We start from the raw sequence: 15,521 nt of genomic DNA on the forward strand, positions 1-15,521 counted from the left end.
CCGAACGCGTCTCTTTGGAGACTTTGAGGCTGCCCTGACCAAATGTCATCTCTCCTCACGTAACAGGACGGTCCCTCTCATCCTTTTCGAAGCAATCTTGCAGAAAGCATAGATAGAAGAGGAATACTATACTATATAACCACATCAGAGAGGGGATGACTTGCTATTTCCTCTCGACACGCAGCCAATCTTTGGGATGCCATTTCTACATTTCCTTATACACCGCCACAGAGAAATAGCTATCGGATCAGGGGCGGCGATGTTGTCGAGGTTGTTAGACTACGAAAAGGGAGTGTGTGTGTGTGTGTGTGTGTGTGTGTGTGTGTGTGTGTGTGTGTGTGTGTGTGTGTGTGTGTGTGTGTGTGTGTGTGTGAGACCCGCACAAGGGAGGGAGAGAGATGGAAAAGACCCTAACTTGTCAACAAAGTGTGTGGGGTCTTCACCAAGTTCTTGTCTGTGTGTGTGTGTGTGTGTGTGTGTGTGTGTGTGTGTGTGTGTGTGTGTGTGTGTGTGTGTGTGTGTGTGTGTGTGTGTGTGTGTGTGTGTGTGTGTGTGTGCGTGCGTGCGTGCGTGCGTGCGTGTGTGTGCGTGCGCAAGCAACTCTGCAACTTCAAAGATCAACAGCTCTCTGGAAACTTTTGCCAAACGTCTCATCTCAGCCCCTTGTTTTGTTTTCTCCCTGTCTTTTTTTTTTTTTTTTCTCCCCCGTCTCCGAAATCTATGTTGTGTCAAAAAAAAGTAGCAAGAGAAGGTTTCATTCTTCTCGTTTAAAAGGAATCAATAGCTCTGTCTCTCCCCTTAACCGCTTCAAAGAATCAGTCTGCACTGATGCAATAATACACGCAGGTTGGAGGAACCATCTGTGTGTTATGGAGTTATTGTTTGAGAGCCTGTCTGAGACTTTAAAATGAGGTGTGTGTATACATTTGCGTTGCGTGCACATCGCCGGAGCGCCTTCAGGCTTATTGCATCTCAAGAATTGACTTCCCCGCCATCAGTCCTTCTTTCCTTATGGAATTTTCATTTCACCGCTGGTGCCTGTCTTGCAATTTTCACGCCGTCAGCTCCCGTGAGGCTTTGCGGCTGGCGTTCGACATTGCAACATTGACCGCGGGGGCCTTAATGAAAAATCGTGGCGTCTGGTTTCTTCGATATGACCTGTTTATCCCCACGGTGGATAGTAGTGGCCTAGAATCCACTATCCCAAATCAATGGCCCTTTGCAGAGAAAGCATCCCAAACGATAAGCTAAACCCCAAATGCCCCCCCCCCACACACACACACACACACACACACACACACACACACACACACACACACACACACACACACACCTTGCCCCAACACAGAGAAGAAGGGTGAGGGGAAGAGAAGGGTGTGAAAAAGCCAAATCAATAGGTTTTTCATTACTGCTTTGATTCATGAGTCTTTTCTGATTATTTTCCCTTCAGATCCGTGGACAAAGAAAAGTGTTTTTTTTGTTGGGTTTTTTTTGTCCGTTCTTCTTCAAACCAAATTACCAGCCGGCCCATGTGAATGGAAATAATAGAGGGGGCGTCCCGCGATGTTTTGATTCATCTCTTTGCATTCTCTCCACCTTCAGCGCCGCAGGTGGGATTGATTGGCCAGATCGATGGCGCCAGAGCTAATTGGACAAAAATAATAAATATTTTGACTCTTTTTTTTTGGGGGGGGGGGGGGGGGGGGGGGGGGGGATTGGGATATGGGGAGGAGTGGAACCCATGAGTTCAGCAGAGCATTTCCATCATTATTGTTATTCTAGTGAGAGCAGGGAGGCAGATTGCTTGATTAGACCACGGTTGACTGAAGGTCAGAGAAATCCATACGCAGCCAGGTTTTTTGTTTGCTGACAACTCCCAAGGCAGTGCTAATTTACTTTTGACTCTGAGTTTTCGATAAAGGTAAACAGTTACTGTTTGGGGAGAACTCACATGCAGATTCTTCAGTCTGCCGTTTTCTCTTAATCAGCTGTAGACACACAAATTCCCACATTTTTACAAAACAGGTGTACATGTTCTTACGCATGCAGTACATGCATGTCTGCTCATGTGAATGTGTTCACAGGCACGCACACGTCAACACGTCCTGATGTCTAACAGCAGCTTGTTTGCGCGTGGCTAATGGAGTTTGAGTTGAGAGACGGTGTTTCATCTCCATAAACTGATATCTGCATTTGAATGCCGGTTCATTTATAAAAGTTAATATAAAGGTTGTCAGGCCAACCAAAGCCCGCTCAAACTTGATTGCTCGGTGCTACTCGGACTACAAACGGAAACCAGAACGCATTCTACACCAAAGTCGTGTTCGTTGCCAACAGATTCTGCATTTATTTGCCGATTGGTCGACAGAGATTAAAGGTTTGGTTAACATAGAACTAATTGGATGAAGTTAGGTAAAGATCATGGCTGGAGTTTAACAAATCCAACGCTAGTTGTCGGTAGGAGGCTTAATATGACAGCAAAGGCCCCATTGTCAAAGTCAAACATTTAGGTTTTCAGCGCTACAACCACTTCATGCTACTTTGCATTTGCCTCTGAGAGAGGATAGTAATCCCTCACGTGACTGCAAGAGGTCAACATAGTGCCAACCAATCAAAGGAAAGTCCTGGTGTTTTTGAGTGTTTTGCTTCAAAAGTCGCTGCTTTTATTCTCATGACAAGCGTGTGGTGTGGTCACCTTTTAGAGAAGTTGCGAGCTCTTTTGACTTCCCTCTTGTTGTTCAAAGATGCGCTGTACACGTAGCAAACTCTAAATGTATAGATGTTCTCTCGCTTTTAGAAGAATGCCCTCCAGACGTTTATTCTTGGGCTTGTAAAACACCTTTTCTCCATCTTTTTCGCTCCATCTCACCTCCCTGTTAGTGTGTGCTACATTGCAGTATCGGGTGGATTTTTGCCTCAACGGGAGCAGCAGGTGTTTGCTGGGGGAAGCAGTGACACATGGATGCGCCCTGTCAGACTACTCATTAGAGGCTCTGCACCTCCTTTGTCTCCTCATTTAGAGGAGACAAACACACACACACACACACACACACACACACACACACACACACACACGCATGCAAGTGCTCAGAGCGGCAGGTGGCCGCCATCAGCCGGACAAATCAAAGCAGCCGACGTCAACAGCAGCTCATTGGATGGATGTAGGAGTATTCCAGAGTACCCCTAGAGTTTCTTCTTTTTCTCAACTTTGCCACTTCTGTGAATGACGCTCTCGCCTGTAAATATTCTGATGATAAAGACAAAGTAAAAAGTGACAAGTGCGACTGTGACATCAGGCGTACAGGAAGCTCTCCGGGGAAGACAAAGCATATGGTAGATGCTGCACATGAGAGGGGTGTTAATTGATGGGAATTAGTTCACAGTTAGTGCACACGTACGATATGCGGTGATGATGCACGTGCTGCATGTCTAATTCTCTAACTCTAAATGAGATGTTAGTGTTTCCGTCTGTGTTGAAGGGTTTCTGGAAGCCTTGGGAGCTTAATTAGAATCTAAAGTAAAGTTCCATGGATTCATTGTACTCTTTGACAAAACACATGCAATGTATATAGTATAGTTGGGTACATTAAGGGGCTGGAATAGGACCGGTTGAACCAATGGATATTGGAGGCGGACCACAGTGACTGACATCGCATGAAAAAGCGCCGGTACTGGAAAAGTACTTTTTTTTTAAATCAAATTGAAGTAATCCCCTCCGGTATTTGATATGCTGTGTCTCGGTAGAACCCCCTGCTGGTTTCTTGGCTCCTTCTTCGACACCCAGAACAGAATTAAAGCCTTAACATTACAGGCACGTGAAATGATGTTAACATTGCAACAAAGACGGAGCCACGCTTTGTGACATTGTCTAATACAGTTGCGTCGTCTTGCTAGTAAACTATTTAAATGACTGAATCATGTATTTTCCAGAGGGTGATGGAATTGCACTCTGAAGTAGCAGCAGTAGGGATGGTGCAGATGTTGACTCTACAGCTCCCTCATTTCAACTTTAAACTTCCCTTAGTTTGACTGTAATTTAGTTGAGTTTTTCCACAATATATTGCTAAATTATTACAAATAATAAATTAAAAAAAGCATTTATTCCCTTTAAGTTACTGTATCAAGGCACACTAGCATTTGCCCATAGCATTTCCACAAAGTTCAGGGATTTCCAAGAGACAAATTTGCGCCCCCATTCAGAACGTACACAATTTTTTGGATCTTAGTATTGCTGCTTATCAAAAACATGTGAATCATAAAAATACTTCTCTCAACCTTTTCTCCTTGCCTCTCAAACTCTCTCTCTCTCTCTCCTTTGACGAGTGCAATGACATTCTTTAAAATGTGCTCGGCTCAATCTTCCATCAGCTATCTCTCTCTTTTCCCCCCCAAACACGGCTCCTCTCTCATCCATCACAACATGGCTCACCTCTCTCCCTGTTTGTCGGCCATTTTACAAATCTTTCCTCCTCTTCCTCACAGCTGTCTCTTGCCCAGCTTTTGCAAAGCTCCAGCGCTGCACTGTTAAAAATAAACACAGGGAAAGAAAACAACAAAAACAAAGGAAAATGGCAACTTTCTTCTTCTCTCCACCATCCACTATTCACACTTTCCCATCCTCTCCACTCCCTATTTCCGTACCCTGTTGTCTCTCTTCATCCTCTCTATTTTTCCTCCCTCCTCTGGCACACAACCTCCTTGCCGTGCTGTGATAATTAGTCAGTGCTAAAATAATACAGCCTCAAGAAAACAACACGAGCTGAGCAGAGGGCTTAGCTCCGCTGGGAGGGAAGGGGGGAAAAGGGGGGAGGGGGAAGGGGAGAGAAGAAATGAGGAAGAGGGAGGAAAGTCGTGTGTGTGTGTCAGCCCATTTCAAATGGCTACCAGCGGATTGTTAGATAATGAAAGTGTTGGCTAGCTGAGTGACTGACTGACTGACTGACTGACTGACTGAGTGTGTGTGTGTGTGTGTGTGTGTGTGTGTGTGTGTGTGTGTGTGTGTGTGTGTGACTAAGACTGTGTGCGGCCCGTTGCCATGCATGTTGTTTGAAGGCCTTTTGGCCCTGCAGTCATTCTGACCTTTGACCCGAGCACACCTAGAGAGAGATTTGCAGGGCTTAAAAAAAAAAAAAAACATACATATGTGCAGGTACAGACATATGTTGCACACTACTGTGTACATATGGGATTGTGCTTAATGTGATTGTGTGTTAATAATCAACTAAAAGTGTAAATTGCCTGTTTGTAGCGTCTCAAAAGTTAGGATGCTCTTTTCTTTGTGTCATGTCATTGCAAATTGAAAACTGTTGGGTTTCGTTGCTGGAAACTGTCAACAAGCTACTTGAAGATGTCACATTGGTTTTAACCAGCGGGGCACTTGACCAGGGCTCAAAATGTGCAGTAAAAGAAAACTTGAAAGAATCTTGTTCATCTGGAAAAGAAAGTGCTTGAATGATGGCGAGGCAATCAAAAGCGAGGTTAGCGGGAACACTCAGCGTACAGCGAGGCAAACGCATCAGTCGAGAGTGTTATGTAGTCGGGGTGTTTTGGTCCGGACCAAAGGAAAAACTGACACATTGTTGCATTTTAGTTCTGGTCCAGCTCCAGTTCACGCTGACTTCTTACAAACGAAACAAGAGGAGCAAACATGACGTTATATAGACCGACAGGTAACTCGTTGATTGGACAGTTTTGGCATTTGTCATCCTGCATCATCAGGACCCACGCAGGGAAATCAAGTTATGTGACTGACAGAAGTTAATATTATACCTTATATATGAGTTATATTATATTATATAAGTTATACCTGCGCTGACTTGCATAGGCTTTGTGTTGATGTGCATACATGGCCTTATATCAATTCATTATAAGATCGCTTCCTGAACAGATTTCAGGACAGGCGGATGGATTTCATAAAATCCGGTGGCCGGTTCTTTCGCTTGGAGGTGGACCGGATCACTTTTCCAGGTGATCTCAGTTGGGTTGTTTGGTCTGCACCAGGGTTTTATTGACGGCTTTCAAACCAGCCCAAATGAACCGTACCCGGTAAACAGACCCGAGTGTGTTTTTACCAAACCAAACAGTTAAGGTGTGACAGCACCCTGTCTCTTTATATGCGAGTGTGTGTACATTTCAAATGTGTAGCTTCATTCAGCTACACATACATGCATCGGTATCTACTCATACAGCCTGTGTTTCCATGCATTTATGCTCCAGGGAAGACTTGACAGCCCACAGGGTTGAGAGCAGTTCACCGTGGCTTCATTACGCTGTGCTAATCAATGCCAACGCCCGTCACCACCGGGCTTAGTGGAGCCGAGCCAAATCCTAACTCGAGTGTTTCAAACACAAAATCACTCAGAGCACGAGGCGGGTGGATCTTTTGGGCTGGAACTCAAAAATACTGTTGAGGCAAAGTTCCTTTGACAGGCAGATCTGAGGAATTTCCTTTGTTGATGTTGAGGGCTGCTGGTTATACTGACAGCATAGCCAACACAAAGTTTTGTCAGTTTGCCCTAGTTTCAACGCAACGCAACTGAGGGGCGAGCGACACTGTGGTGGCGAGGAAGACTAACGTTTCAAAGGGGAGTGACAGGCAGCCCTGGTGCTAGTTACTGGTGCTAGCGCCTTCGCCGTTCATGCTGTTCAGCCTTCCACTCCTTTGCAGAAGGCTTTTCTTCTGAGCGTGTTCTTCATTTGAGAATACACCATACATCTTTCTGTTGCAACACAATGATAACCCCCTTTCTCCGTCCTCTGTGTTTTCTTTTTTGCAGCTGGGACAACATACATCTTCGGGAGAGGCGGAGCCCTCATCACATACACCTGGCCGCCCAATGACCGGCCGAGCACACGGGCAGACCGGCTGGCAGTGGGCTTCAGCACGCAGCTGAAGGAGGCTGTTCTGGTCAGGGTGGAGAGTGCCAAAGGACTGGGAGATTACCTGGAGCTGCACATAGTAAGACACCGCCTTAGGGATATTGATGGGGGGCGGGGGGATGGAATGAAAAGTGAATGTACCCTAAGCTGCGTTCAGTCAGATGAATCACCCGCGGGAACCCAGGAAGCAAAAGGGGGACAGGACAGGTGTAAAAATTGGGGCGTAGAATGATGCCGAGGGACTACGAGAGGACGATTTAGACCAGTCACTGGAGGACAAGAGAGAGAATGAGTGAAGTAATGAATGGAGGTTGGAGGAGCAGAAAGGAAGGATGTCAAGAAATTGGACTGCACCAAAGGGCGGGGAGTAAACCAGAGGCCACAGACAGTAAGAGGGAGGCTGAAGGAGAGGGAAGGAACTTAGGGTCATTGGTGCAGAATGAGTACCGTGAAAGGCACTTTGTTTCGCAGCAGTGCTTTGGTTTTTGTACACAATGTGACACTGTAGTTGGATATTCAAACTATTGAAATGTTGGTGTTTTGGGCCAGTAAAAGATAGAAGCGTTTTATATACGCATTCATATTTATGCGTAAGCATGACCCTTCAAGACCCTTTAAGTTTATAGGTTGGAGTTGGACTGAATTTGTGGGGCTTGAAGGCTAATTCTAGTTTGTTGTAACTTCGGTTTCTGTTAGTTTTGAATCTTAATTTCAATCAATATATACCTATAATTAACTCGGTGAATACACTTTGATGAGAATGATGTTCAAAACTATGATAATAGTTTAAAAGTATAGATAAATACTAATATGCTCTCAAATTATGCATTTCTAATTACTTACAATTTCCGGTTGTATTCAGTTTTGGTTCACTCCTCCTTGATTCATGACAGGGTGTAGTTAAATCTTATCTATGTATTTCTACTTGGTGTGTATAGCTTCCTGCGGTCACCGAGAGGAATCTGTGGGTGCAGAAAGCGCTAATCGCCCACATCACTTCTTTTTACCTCCTGTCAGACTAGTTATTGGCCTCATCTCTGCTTTTATTGCTTTCATGTGTTAGGCTTAAAGGTCATTTAAGACCCCCTCTAATGATAACTTTAAATATCAATTAAGTGACAGCAGGCATTTAAAAATGCATTAACACTGGCTCTAATTGTCTCGTTGACCCTGCGCTTATTCTTCCCAATAACACATTCAAAGCTCAGTTAATTACCAACCGAGACCACACCTGGTGACTCTGATCCACTCGTCATCCTGTCCGCGTCACACGGTTAAACATTGTGCGCCGTCAGACTCACAACTCCACTGTTTTACTGTACCAGCTGGTGGCACAAAATGTTGCAATGTCCTGCACTCCCTTTACACTCTCTTAAAGAACGCACTGAGAGGTAACAATCAGTGTTATCCACACTTATCTACTCTCAGCTATCTGCGCAAGTGTGTGTGTGTGTGTGTGTGTGTGTGTGTGTGTGTGTGTGTGTGTGTGTCTCTGTGTTAACGTTCACACCACTCCAACATCGCGGTGACCCCAATTTGTTTGGGCTGGCCATGCCTGGAAGCAACAGGAACATCGTTGGCCCCGGGTCACTTTTCATCCAGTGATCAGTAAGCTGAGAGGAACAGAGGAAGGGATGATGGGAAAGAGGTATAGGTGAAATAGTAGAGGGGGGGGGGGGGGGGGGGGGTAGACCAAGTAGGTCAAGGCCAATTTGAATGCTCTCATGATGATGAATAATGATAACAGGAGGGACGAAAGATTACAGTTAATTCAGCGGACACAACAAATGATGTTTTGCGTTGAAGTGGGGATGTAGCAGAGTTCAACTGCAGCAACTTTAAAGGGTCAATTCCTGTAATTTATTTATTTGTTAGCATTATTTCTGTTGGTTTTTAATACTGGGTTGTTTGGAGAGAGTCACACATGACTCAACCAACAGTCCATATAAATATAAATAGTATACGATAGAATAACGGAAGCCAAAATGTGGCATCATTCACCTCTGGTGTTATGTCTCCATGCAGTTTGCCCAGGTTTTCAACCACCATTCAAATAATGACATAACAATGTAAGTGAATGGGATTTTAAATGCGCTACTTACAACTCATCCTTCCAGAAACCCTGTTCTAATTACTGAAAATAATCCACAGAACTCACTGTGACTGGATCTACTTTCAACCGAAATAAATAGTCCCCGTTAAAACTGTTTTCTGTGATTAGGTATTTTTGTTGAATTTTAAATGTCATTTCAGTGCTTTGTGAGCACCACAACAAAATTCCATTTGCCTCCATTGTATTGGGTGGGAGGCAGATATTTAAACACATTTTGGAAATGAAACCGAAACTATCCACGTGACTTTTCCGTAATTTGGGTGAACTGATTCTTTAACTTAGAATCAACTTTCTACAGAGCATTGGATGAGTTGGTGCATTAGTTCTTTATTCTAACCTGAATGAGTGGCTCCTCACTGTTTATCTCTGCCCGTCCCTCACCATCCCTCACCAGTCATTATTTTGCTTGCTCCTCTCTCGACTGCATATTCTCCATCTAACTTCTGTGTCTTTCATTTGCTCCCTCATTCCCCCACGTCTGTCTCGCTCATTCTCTTTCTCTGCCTCCCGCACACACATCAGTGCCTCCGACACACCCGCCCTGCTCCTCTGCTCCCTTTGCAATTACATTTCATTTGCCGCCGCTGCTCCCGAGTCGCTCGCCTAAATGACTCTGTTCAGCCCTTGGTGGGTGTTTGGGTCCCGTTAATTATGCCCGTCTCTCTTTGAGGGGAGAAGTACAGGCAAATTAGACCTGAGAACCTAGGAGCTACGGCCCTGTGTCATCCCACCTGATGGGGGCCCTCACAGACCCAATCAAAGTACAAAATAGCTTCACGTTAAAGCAGTGATGGTGGCCCTTAGGTCCAATACCTGGGGCCTTATTCATTAGCTTTTGGCTAGTGGTTCAAAAATAGCATTTCGTCCTTCATTCCAGGTTCGCTTGTCATGTGGACGTTTGTGTTTTGTTTCAATTTCCTGGCCCTCTGCATTTTGAGAACAGACATCCACCAAACGACGCAGTTGATTAGTGTTAATGTTAGAGTTAATGGCCTTTCTTAGCCAAGTCGGTGGCCCAAAGACTGATCACCACCGTTTACTGTCATGACAGGATATAACACAGCATGATGGATGCAGTCTCTGTCTCTCTAACTAGAAATACTGGCACTGGTGGGCTGATGATAACATGGCACCAGGACGTGATAGAGCATGATTCCTTATCTCTCATGAACCGCCCGTCTCTTTATATACCCTTCTGCCCTTACATGCCCTCCACCTCGTTCATGTCCCCCCCCCTATTTCTGTCCATTTACCTGACAGAAATCACTCACTACGTCTTCTTGACATGCTGTCATCAGGCCCCGGGGTAGGAGATATAAAATGGAGGTTATGGGATGCTTAATGCTGAGTGTGCTGACTGTGGCCTCTTTAATAAGGACATAGCGTATCCTCACAAGGCCTTGTTTCTTTGCACTTCCCTAATTATTTACTGTGGGTGTGTCTGAAAGTGCTGCAAACTTTCTAGTTGACATTTTGAGAGTTGGAGATGAAAAAGCTCCGCGATTCATTATCTGGAAAATGCCATGGGAATGAGTCATCGCCGCGCAGACCAAACATGACCGCGCATACTGCCGTTGCAGTGCAGTATTGCCCATATGTCTGTAAAGATTCTCTGTCATCCGCGTCAGGGAACATCAAGCAGTAGTTCACTAAAAAACAGCTGGGTGTGCTGTCTGGGCTTAAAGAACGCTTGCTGTCCGTCCAGCAGACTTCATCAGTTCTACTGACTAGTGGGGAGTTCCTCTGTATTTAATCACCCAGAGAAGTTAAATACCTTAGAACTCCCCAAGAGTCGGTAGAGCTAATTAAGTCTCTTGGATGAATGGTGAGACATTTCAAGAATACTCAACAAAGTCCAGTCGCCTTTTCATTCTGCACAGATACAAATGTAGTTAGCTCAAGTTGTAACCCCTCAATTTAATGCATGCACTGGAGGTTACAAGTAGTTTGGGGTTTGAATTTGCAGCTGGCAGTCACTGGCAGTCAGTTTTTCCGAAGAAAGACTGTCCTAAATCCTCTTATTTAGCAATTCCCAGGTCTTTCAACCATAGTACCTAGGCCTTCATCAACAGAGTACATGACATTGGTCAAGGAAGTTGCAGAGATCGTAATCCCCATCTCTATTAAAGGATGGACGTGAATGGTCCTCTTGATCTTTCCTAACCACGTACACTTAGTCCAAGACTTAACTCCTTACCAGTTGATGCTGTAGCCGGTCAAAGTATCCTAATACAACGGTTTGTTGTGCAGCAACATTAAGCGATCATTGCGTCTGTGCAAAACCTGTTTAGGCATCAAAACTACTTGGTTAGGTTCAGGACAGGATTACGGTTTGGTTAGAGCAGTAATATTGTTAGATAACTTAAGTGGCGTTAGTTAAATACGTAAGTTACGTAACAAAAGTAAGGTCAAGTCAATGTTAAAATCCTGTGTTTGTTTGACCCAACCATCCATCCAGACCTCCTCCCGATGTAGACTTAGTCGCTATCTACGTCAACTGGCTCACTATTGCGTCGGTTATGTACAAATTACAGTGTATTACTTTTCTTAGGTGTACAAACAGTGAAGGAGAACAACTTGAAACGGTTTTGGGCGTGACCGAGATCCAATACCCTTTGATCAAGCGATGACGCCAAAGAAGCCCGCAGGACTTGTTTGAAAGTTCTGGGAAGTAGTTAGGATGTTTATTCTCAAGAACATTGACGATACGAGATAAGATTTGGTTTTACCACTGACAATTTGAATTACATAGGACCATATAACTTTTATTACTAGTATTATTATCAGTGAGAATTTCAGTTTTTATTTCCAGTTGGTCAACAGGATGTCCCCCCCCCCCGATGCCTTTGACAGGATGTCAGATCAACAGAAGTAAAAAATGGTCATTTGGGAGGGTAGGACATCACTTTTGCCAATCTTGATGACATTTCCACCATGGGGCCTGGGGTGTGGGACTCGGGGAATGAAGGGTACAGACAGATATGGAAGTGGGCTGATGGCTAAATCTCCCATCTGTGGCTGCTGGAACAAGCTGATGTCCTTGCAAGACCTTGGAGGCCAAAATAAACAGACCATAATTTATATTAAAAAGCCCCAAGCTCTTTTTCTCTTCTTCTCTGACACATCACCAAACTACTATGATTATCAAAAATAAGAATGTCAATCACAGCAAAATGCTGATTTCAAATAATGACTGATGTGCCGATATTCTCCAAAGAAGTGCGGCTGTTGGGTCAGCCTAGTTGAAATCACTTGCTCCACCAAAACCTGGGTCCAGGTGTAAGAATTCAAACTTGCTGATCATGTGCAGCTGAAAATGTGCCCCTATAGATCTACGTTAGCAGCAGTTATAAGAACAGGTGAGCGTTTAGTCGATACACCAGTCAGTTCAAGTGTTACACAGCTCTCCTGCCTCAGCCTTACTGAGTGTGAAAGCTGCAGAGGTATGGGGTTCAGAAAGTGTGTCCCCCGCTGTCACACATCAGTGCAAACAAAAGTACATTTAGTTTTGTGCTGACTTGATAGTCTGGGTTTGTCCATTTCTTTCCCGTACTCAAACATTCTGCAATTTGAAAAACTCGTGCGTGCCAAGAGTGTTGCCTTTTCATTTCAGTTCGGCTAGAACATCTCGTCTTACCCCAACCCGCCGTCATAAACAAAGGCACTGAGGTAAACTTAAGCTCCGTAGATCATCTGGGATTTAGCTTCCCTTGTCCAAAAGTGATTGTTTACTACAATATGGAGGAAACGGACTGTCTGGAGGGCCCTTCGCAAAACTTCACAACTAATCTTCAGCTTTAAGACTCATCAGGTATTAATAGAAATTAGCATGCAGGTTCTTAAGATCTGAGCGATTCCTCGCTGCTCAAATGTACGTGACTATGCAGATATGTAGCTATAAAGGCACAAAGCAGAGCAGCAAATTGGGGTTGTTAGTTATGCTCAGAGAGATGAGTCGTTAATGAAGAAAGGAGCAAATATCAGAGCCATTCCTTTCACGAGCTACTCATAAAGTTTCTAAATGGCCCGACAGATGGCTGAATAAAGGCGTAGCAGGCTTAGCCTTTCAGACTAGGACTCGCACTCCCTTTTTTGTGTAGTGCATGTCTTTCCAGGTGTCTGTTTGTATTTATTGCTGTTCTTACAGGCACCGCTCACATTTGACAGTCATTTACATTTACAGCTGGCAAGTTGTCGCACTAACTGCTCTGTGGGAAGCGTCTCATCTGCAGTTAGGGGCCGGTGCATGGTGCGCAGCGAGCCTCCCCGAGCACCTCCATCACTGGCTGTCCGGTCCCGGCTCACAGCATTAAATAAGGACCGCCTCTGATTACCCGCCGGGGAGCCGTCCCTCACCACAAAGTGTCTAGTTTGAGCCGGGGCGGAGAGGGAGTGGCGGGTTAGCAAAAGGGACATGGCTCTATTTTTCCTTATGAACCCCCCCCCACCCTCACCCCTTCTCCCTGCATGTGACAAATGCTGGCTGTGAGGGAAAGCGAGAGCGAGACGTTTTCTGCACGCGGGCGTTTTGCGGTCAGATCCCCCGCAGTCGAGATGTGAAGAGCAGCATCTGACTTCATTAGCCTCACCTGGATTTCTTCTCCTCTCAGTGCCCGGCTAATGAGAGGATCCTCTTCTTCTTTTTTCCCGTAACATATCACCATGCTTCTTTTTTTTTTCTTCTTTTTTTTCATTTCCTGACGGCCACAGGTTAGCTGTCAAGTGGTTCGAGCCAGCGTACTTGTTTAATTAGGGCTTGAAAAATAAAATGCGATCTGACATGCGACGAAGAAGATGAGGGGCGGAAGAGCAGGGCGGATGGAGAGTTTTGTGAGAGTGCAGTGGGGAAGCGAGAGATCCTGGCGTCAGATAAAGGCAGATGGTGATGCGGATAAAACTGTCAGAGAGAGGCAGAGGCTTTTATCCTCTACACCCTGCCCCCGGTAACACACACAGACACACACACACACACACACACACACACACACGGTACGCCTTTACTCCTAACTAGCTGTCACTCGCACACAGAGTCATGCGCTGCTCTCATGTTCCAGCTGCCCGAGTTGCACACAGACACATTTGCAAGGACACCTTCACATTTACTTCCAAGACATGTATGATTACCCCTAGTACACTTTAATACATGCAGACAATTTACAAGGGCAGCCCCACCCATTTAGATTTAGTTATTTCCTCATTTATAACTCTGTCCACACACACACACACACGCGCACACTCCTTTAAATGGGTGTCACTTCTCCCGCCTACCCTCCTCCATCTTGTCAGAGGGGTAGAAGCAAAACATGTAAGGAGGGACAGAGGGACGGAGTGTGGCGAACGACTGAGGGAGAAAGGGAGGCATGGCTTTGATGAATGCAGCTGCCTCGCTAAAGGGGAGTGTGGGCCGCCTGTCGGTAATGAGATCGGGTCCTGGTGGGTTTGGCAGGGCCTCTCTCCTCAGCCGGCGGGAGCCTGACAGCGTATCGATTAATCCTTCCCCTTTGCATTGCTAATTAATTGTCCCGGCGGGTGGAGCTTTCATCATGGGTGGCTAACTTTGGATGGGCGAGGGGATCAGGAGCTAGACCTGCCCATAAATCCCGCCTCCTTCGTGCCGATTGGTGGCCTTCTTTCGTGCCTAACCATTCATAACCGGAATCCATCTATTTGACCGGTGACGCTTGTAGAGGGCGGCACACGGCACGGGTTTAATTGCCTCCTGAGAGGCCTCACTCAGAACACATCACTCTCTCTGGATGAGCGTTCTGAAGCAGGGCCTCTGCTGGTACCTGTTGGGTCAGCTGTCTTGATTTTCAGATTGCAGGGCGCTTCTTGACTCCCTATCGCGCGGCTTCACTTCACCGTGTGGCTTTGTTCATTTGTCAGATCAAAATCCAAATGGTCTATTAAAGGGTCATTTATTTTGTCAGTTGCTGAAGAAATGAAAGAGTACATCTACAATAAGTTACTGTCTGAAAGTCCTGCTACCATAGCAACATGAATATTTGCAGAAGTCTGGGCGTGAGGGCCCCCCCCCCCTTTATAAATGACCACCAGCTCTCTGGAGACTAATAATTTCACTGTAACTGTGTGTGGCTATGATCGCTGATCTTTGTGAATTGGAATTTGCAATGAGACTCATTTGCATAGAAAGGGGCTGATTTAATGCCATATATATATATATATATATATATATATATATATATATATATATATATATATATATATATATATATATATATATATATGTGCTAAGGAGCACAGAGACGCTATTTGCTTGGCAGCTCAGTTTTGGGTGCTTTTCACTCTTTGCTTTGTCATATTTTTTCCGGGTTTAGCAGTCGCCGAAAACGCACAATCCACTGTGTGTAATTATTAACCTATTTATAGCGGTGGTGATTCACCCATGAGTAAAATGCACTAAATGTAGAGCAGTTGGAAAAAAATGCTTTTGCAGATTTGTTGTCTTTGCTTTGGCTTTGAAACTAACTCGTGATAAGTCAAAAGGAAACCTCCTCATTGGTGGCCG

General features: G+C 45.1%; 1 protein-coding gene across 16 annotated transcripts in view; it reads left to right on the plus strand.

Moving 5' to 3' along the window:
• Positions 1 to 15,521, plus strand: part of nrxn2b (neurexin 2b) — a 645,600-nt gene that overhangs the window by 534,321 nt on the left and 95,758 nt on the right. For all 16 annotated transcript variants that reach the window (XM_068713609.1, XM_068713607.1, XM_068713608.1 and 13 more), the window contains one exon: positions 6,777 to 6,958. In XM_068713609.1, the coding sequence (XP_068569710.1) occupies positions 6,777 to 6,958 (182 nt within the window). The remainder of the gene's footprint in view (positions 1 to 6,776; positions 6,959 to 15,521) is intronic.

Source organism: Cebidichthys violaceus, unplaced genomic scaffold (assembly GCF_023349555.1).
Source record: "Cebidichthys violaceus isolate CVI_PGR_0920_01 unplaced genomic scaffold, fCebVio1.0.p SCAF_19, whole genome shotgun sequence".
Taxonomy (NCBI): Eukaryota; Metazoa; Chordata; class Actinopteri; order Perciformes; family Stichaeidae; genus Cebidichthys; species Cebidichthys violaceus.